This window comes from Pieris rapae, chromosome 9 (assembly GCF_905147795.1).
Source record: "Pieris rapae chromosome 9, ilPieRapa1.1, whole genome shotgun sequence".
NCBI classification, from domain to species: Eukaryota; Metazoa; Arthropoda; class Insecta; order Lepidoptera; family Pieridae; genus Pieris; species Pieris rapae.
In genome coordinates, this window is record NC_059517.1 from 7,249,116 (window position 1) to 7,255,852 (window position 6,737).

General features: G+C 32.2%; 2 protein-coding genes across 2 annotated transcripts; one reads left to right on the plus strand and one right to left on the minus strand.

Annotated features, from left to right (window-relative positions):
* The first annotated feature begins 118 nt into the window (after positions 1 to 118).
* On the plus strand, positions 119 to 1,199 carry LOC111003708. The gene has a single exon (XM_022274366.2). The coding sequence runs from the start codon at positions 119 to 121 to the stop codon at positions 1,079 to 1,081; it is 963 nt and encodes a 320-aa protein (XP_022130058.2). The 3' UTR covers positions 1,082 to 1,199.
* LOC111003707 lies at positions 1,192 to 3,540 on the minus strand. The gene is made up of 2 exons (XM_022274365.2): positions 3,431 to 3,540; positions 1,192 to 2,300 (listed from the first exon to the last, which is right to left on the minus strand). The coding sequence occupies exon 2, from the start codon at positions 2,290 to 2,292 to the stop codon at positions 1,276 to 1,278; it is 1,017 nt and encodes a 338-aa protein (XP_022130057.1). The 5' UTR covers positions 2,293 to 2,300; positions 3,431 to 3,540; the 3' UTR covers positions 1,192 to 1,275.
* Between the last annotated feature and the right edge of the window lie 3,197 nt (positions 3,541 to 6,737).

Below are 6,737 nucleotides of genomic sequence, written 5' to 3' on the forward strand. Positions count from 1 at the left end.
AGGTCATTGCTGGTGTTATTATATATTATATAATGTATGTATTATATTTTTTATTATATACCTATAGTTTTTTTGTTATCAGACATTTACTGTGTTATAATTTCTTTGTTCCAGAGATATGTGGGCTTTTATTACGGCTGTAACCTATTTAGTAACAAAAGCAGATTCTATACACGTATTTTCAGGAGAGAAAAGATCTAACTCAATATTTAGAGCTGAAAGTATTATCTTTAAATCAAATTACACCATTACAAAACTGTTAGTACCTGCTGATGGCGGATCATATATCGATCATACTGATATACCAACGATTTTCTTTACTGTGTACGATAGAAATATAGACGGAGAACATTGTATATACGTGCTTGAAGATTTTGCTGCATATGAGATCCTCGAAGGAGGAAGAGATTCAACATCGGATTATGGACTTGATAAAACAGTATATTTTGGTGCGAAAGACGGAGTTTATAAGTACGATCCAGAAACGTTATCAGCTAAGAAGTTTGGTGAATTCCATGATGACATTATTCAGATTCAAAAGGCAAATGGAACAGATTTAATCTACTTTCTTACATCGCAATACAAATTATATAAACTAGAAAATAATGGTACAAAAAAAACAAAAGTAAATTCTATAGTTTGTGCTTTAGAATTTGTGTTAGATACTTCTAACAATATCTATTATTTATCTTGCGATGATCGTATGCCACGAATTGTACAAAGCGATGGAAATCTACAATCCTATCTTTCTAGTGTAACCGAAGACTTACAAAGTGTGAAATTTATACGACCTGCTTTTATAATGGAAAATGGTGTACCATTTTTTGGCGATGGAACTTTGTATATGTTGTATTCTAATGGAACAACTGTAAAAAAAGATTTTTATATAAAAGAAACACCTACGGCTTTTAGTATTGATGCCGCTTTATATTTTGTAGCTGCTCTTGACGGAAAAATTTATGAGTTTAATGTAATGGAAGTTCTTTTAAGAAATATGTTTGGGGTTTCGCTTCAATGGCCATCAGACCTAACCAAAATTATCATGTCGGTTATAGATACAACTAAAGAGGGTTCTCATTAAAATAAATAAGAATTAGGCTTAATAGTTCTCTTTTCTATGTTAATAAAAAGTAATGGCACTCATAATTGTGTATTATGTATATTTTGGGTTAAAAATAAAAGGTTTCACTGTTTTAATAAAAGGGTGATTAAATTTAATGTCGGTTTTTCTTTAAGGTTTACAGAAGCAGCACTTGATCTAAATATATTATATATTTACTTACTTCGTAGACTTGCTCTTCTGTTTGCAGCTAAACTCTGTATGTCGCTAGTTTTATTGCTTAAAAAGTTTTTCAATTCATCTAAAATCTCGCCCAGGACCAAAAGTAAAATATTGTATTCGTATATTTTCTTATCATAAGCATAATATTGAATTAAAGCAGCTTCCATGCCAAATGCTGACGGAATAGCATCAAGTTTAAAATCAAAGTCAGAATTTTCACTGGTACCATTTGAGTAAACAATGTAAGCAACATTATCGACCAGAACAGGAATGCCATCTTCTATAATAAATGGTGGTTTTATTAGAGTGATTTTTGTAGAATTTTCTGGCAAACCTACGATGTCTTTTATGCCTTCTGTAGTCTTTACATGAACCTTCTTATCCGAAGTATAGAAGTAAAGATTATTTGAGTAATCTAATACTATCTGTTGCGCATCAAATATATCTTCAAGTTTACTTTTATCATTACCATTATTTTGGACTTCATACACTGTATGATCATCCGTTAAAATATATAAAATATTGCCCTCTGCTATGTGAGCAATGCCAATGATGCTGTCGGTTAAAGAACCATATTTTACAGCTATTTGCTCATCCTCTTTGTAAGTGTAGAGACCATCACTTGCTGCTAAGTATACTGTTCTGCTACTGTCCCCAGAAGAAGCTGCATCTCTTCCATTTTCTAAAATCTTCTTGACTTTTCCATCTTTTAAGTTATACAAACCCTGATACGTAAGTTTTCCAAATTCATCAATATCTGCTTCAACGAAAAATACTGTAATGTTACTTTCATCTTCATTAGAATTGCTTTCGCTAGATTCGTTTTCGTCAAAATTAAGTGAATTTAGGGGTACTAGTATGCTTATAATGTCATGGGTTCCCTCGTATTTAATGAAGTCCCGTGGATAATAGTCTTTATCTATTGTTATTTTCTCATCATCATCTACAGAGGTAGGAGCGCCTGAAATGAGGCCTACGAACAATAAAGCCGTGAAGATTTTTATTGTCATCGTAGATTCTGTAAAAAAAAATAAAAAATAAAAACCAGCTGATACAGGTTTTAATAAATAAAAATATTTTTCATAAGAATTTTTTTAAAGATCTGAGAAGATTTTTGTTTTGAATGATCAATTTTATACAAAGGTGAATGTCAGACTGATAACAGTTAAATGTAGATATTTGATATTAATACAATGATACTTAAGAAAAAGGCCATTTTCAACAGTAGTTATTATAATGATTTATGTAAATATATATAATTATGAGAAGTAAATAAATAACGTAAGTAGTTAGTTAACAATAATATTAAGTAAACATAACATAAAAACGATGGTTTTCTTTATTTTGTGTGTTTGTATTTTTTGTATCAATACTGTGCACTACTTATGAATTACTAGATAATGTTATGAATAATGACATTTTAATTCAATGCATACAAAATCATATCCGATGTCAACATATTAAAACCTAAATGTCCTAAAATTTCTATAAAACTATGTAACTATGTAATTACATAGTAATAAATTATGTTATTTCAACAATATATATTATCTCTTAATCCGGTGGCACAAAATGGATAGCCTCAGATTGCATCCGTTTGTCATTTAATTGTTTTTTAGAAAAAAAATGAATCAGCATTCTGTGTCAGTTACTTGATGATACAAAGTTACCCTTTACCCTAGGAGCTATTACAACAACGCGCACATATAAACAAGATTCTATTGGTGCAGAGCCGTGACTCGAACTCACGACCTCAGTGGTAAAACTCGCACTCTAAAGCCACTGTAACAACACAGCTCATGTTTTTTCCTACAAACACCAAATTTTATATCACACTTTCGAACCGTCCTAGATTTGGAATTCTTGGAATAGCAGACCAAAAGTCAGGTCTATCAGGTATATCATGGTAGGGTAGGGTAGATAGGTATATCAGGTCTATAAAAAGGGCCTTGGAACTTCACCTATAACTCTAAAACAAATTCTAATCCACCATACATGCTTTTTCCAACTCGTATACAAATACATAATGATAGTGATCTAGCTAATTGCCGTCGCAACTATCAAGTAAAAATCCACTTGAGTATTTAATATCAAATCTAAGCCATTAGAACCCTATTTTTTGAAATAAAGAAATATGTATTAACTTACCCAAGATCACTGATGAAATGGCAATTATAAAGCGAACATAACTAAAGAAATTGTAGTTGCTTATGTCTAATCATTTGTTTATAATACGGTGTTAATAAGGTCAACTATAACTGATAATATTGAGGATTCCTTATTATTTCCTTATAATGTCTGGGACCATTTTATTGCACCTTGGCAAATAAACTTTACTAATTTTATTTGTCTTCTACCTTTTTGTCATCAATTTCTCCTACCTAACCTGCGCCATCGTTATCAAAACAAGGCTACTAACGCCACAAACTGTGTATACCATGAGTATTGCGATTTGATTACTAATAATTATGTGCCCAAACCCAATAACCTATCTCATTCCATTTTTGACCATCTAAGATCGACATCTTAATCAAAATATTGATAAAAGTGTGCAAATAACTAATCGACGGATTGTAATAGCCATCTGTCGATACGAGCTATCCATGGTAGGTCGGATCGGTGTATGTGGATAGACCTTTGTATGAAAATGACAGTTCAATTGTGCCAATATCCTATCTTAAGATTTAACCGTACACCAGTTTTTATAACAATTAAAAAGCTATTTGATATGGTTTCAACATAGACATATATATATTAATATTATTTCTACGATTTCATTACTTTATTTTTTTAATTTACATTATTTGGTTTATATTGATTATCAAATATGACCGCAACGCAAAAAAAAACTTTTGCTTTTATTATATGCCATTCACTTAAGCATTTTGGAAAAGTCTTGGCACTTGTATCTAGTCGGTCACTTATTTACTATTACAAGTACAGCAGTCAGTATCTCACAATCTTAGTTTAATGGCTCATTATTAAATTAAATTTAAGAATTTATCCCCCTTTCTCAAATTTAAAAAATCTCCATCGAAGCAGACTGTCAGCATGCAGAATTTTTTTTAAATAACAAACTTTAAATTAACTAAATACATTTATTAACTGTAAAATATATGCATTATAACCATATTTTGTGTTGTTGTGTGAATTTATCACGTTTGATATGACTCATGACCCTTGAATAATCTTATTCGAGAGTGAATTTCATAGTTATGTACACTTTTAGGTATTTTATCCAAAATCTCATCCAATGTTAAAATATCATATTAATTAATTCCCGTTAGTGTATACAGTCTAACCTAAACACTGACAATGTTTAGAAAATGAAAAACAGCTTAATGTAGAAAGTTGCCAATACTATTATTGTTTTTCCAAGTAATCTCCGTTCCTGTCTACCCATCGTCGCATTCGATGGAACCATTGAGAAAAGCCCTGGGCTCATTCTTCCTTAGGGGTCTTCTATGGCATTTTTGTACGCTTTCGCCGCATCTTCAGGACTCGTAAAGCGAATACCTCGAATTTTTAGTTCTTGGGAATAAATGAAAGTCACAGGGCGCCTGCTCAGGACTGTATGGCGGATGATTCATTATCTCGACATCTGCTATAGTCAAATATTCAACAGTCCGTTTTGCGGTGTGCTCTGAAGTATTGTCGTGGTGAAGGAGGATCCTGCTTCGAGGGCGCTGCTGTCGAGTTTTTTCTAAAACAAACAGCGATTCATTCTCAATCACTCTGAAGTAACCGTCCTTCTTCTTTTCTGTACCTTAGTTGGCCGATCCTCGAAAGGAAACAGCCACTGATCTGATTATCTTTTGATTTCGGATTCGTAGCAATATAACCAGCTTTCATCACCTGTGACGATGTGAAATACAGCATTTGAGTCACCGCCGTTGAACATATCTAACATTTGGCGACACCAGTCCATGTGGAGGTGATTCCAGTCGTTGGTCAAAGTGAGGTATCCATCTGGTACAAAGCTTCACAAAAACAAATGGCAAATGAATTGCAATATTATGCAATACATTCGGTTACCAAAGAGTACTAAAATTGAAATTAAAAACAGTTTTCATTAGCAATGTTTCTAACTGGCCAGTTCTAAACATTTTGATACCGCAGGTTGCATCCCAAAAGCTTTCAGGATACCATCAGTTTCTATATTACACACTGGAAGCATAATTTCGTTAAGTGAACACAGTTCTATTGTAAAAATTGCGTTTTTTCTATTACTTTTTCTTTTGGTGCCTCTTTATTACTGGAAGTTGGCCGTCAGTCTTTTAAAGTGTCTCTTGTCATGTGCCAGATGAAGCAAGTCTTGATCTCTTGTAATGGTAATAACCGTACACTGATAATTAGTTAAAGCAGGTTATAGCAGTTTTATTACAAACATTTAAGTGGATTCACATTCTTTGTGACTTGTGCAGTCACATTCTTATTAAGGGGATACTTATAAGGGCATTAACATATATATTATGATTTTATTTGAATCTTCATATTTTGTTTACTGTCAGTAGCTGCAAAATACGCCAATGTGACATGATTAGTGGAAGATCTTTTCCGTTTTTGAAAAGTTTATGGATTTTGTCCTGCTAATATAATAGAACATTGATGTGTTCCATTTCCAAAACATCGGCTGCGACAAGAGCACTTAGATTCACTTGAGTCATCATTGCGGAAGCCGTCCAGTCGTAAAAGAAAAAATATCTTCACAATTATGGTCCCTTATATCTTACGTCTCGTTTTGAGTATAAACTCCGTCGTTGTTAGTATACGAACCTCTCTTTAAAGGTGGGAGCGGCAATTACTTGGTCCACCAGCAATAATACCATGAAGACTTTTCATTTCATTTCTGAAAATTAAAACAATTAATATTTACTTTATTTGTTAATTAAATGTATATGCCTTTTAAGCATAGAGTGTACATAACAAGCTATTGGAAGTTTAATATTTATTTATCATTAATAGACTATAAACGTTATCGTGTTTAAATTTGACGTTCGAAGTCTCTGTCAAAATTGACTGTTCATTATTTAAAAAATGTCATTCTTTATTTAAAAACGACAAACACACTAAGGGCCAGTTTTTTGATCCGTAGTTAACTCAACTATTGGTTAAATATCGTTACTAATACTTAAAATTCAGCAAAATGCGTTTTTTGATCCGTGATTAGAGTTACTAATGGTCAAATATCTAACCATTAGTCAAAAAAGTTAACTACTCAGTATAGGAGGGTTAAACAAGATGGCCGCTGGTTATTCAAATAGTAACAGCTGTTTGTCACAGATATCAAGTTGTGATAAATACGTTTATTACTATCTAGTGATGAATTTATCGTTGTTAGATACTTTGATATCGAAAGTTCTTCTTCAGAAGAAGACGATAGTATTATATTAGAATATGTGTTAATGAGAAGACCAAAAATATTTAGAAACCTGGGATTATGTAGATTTTTGTC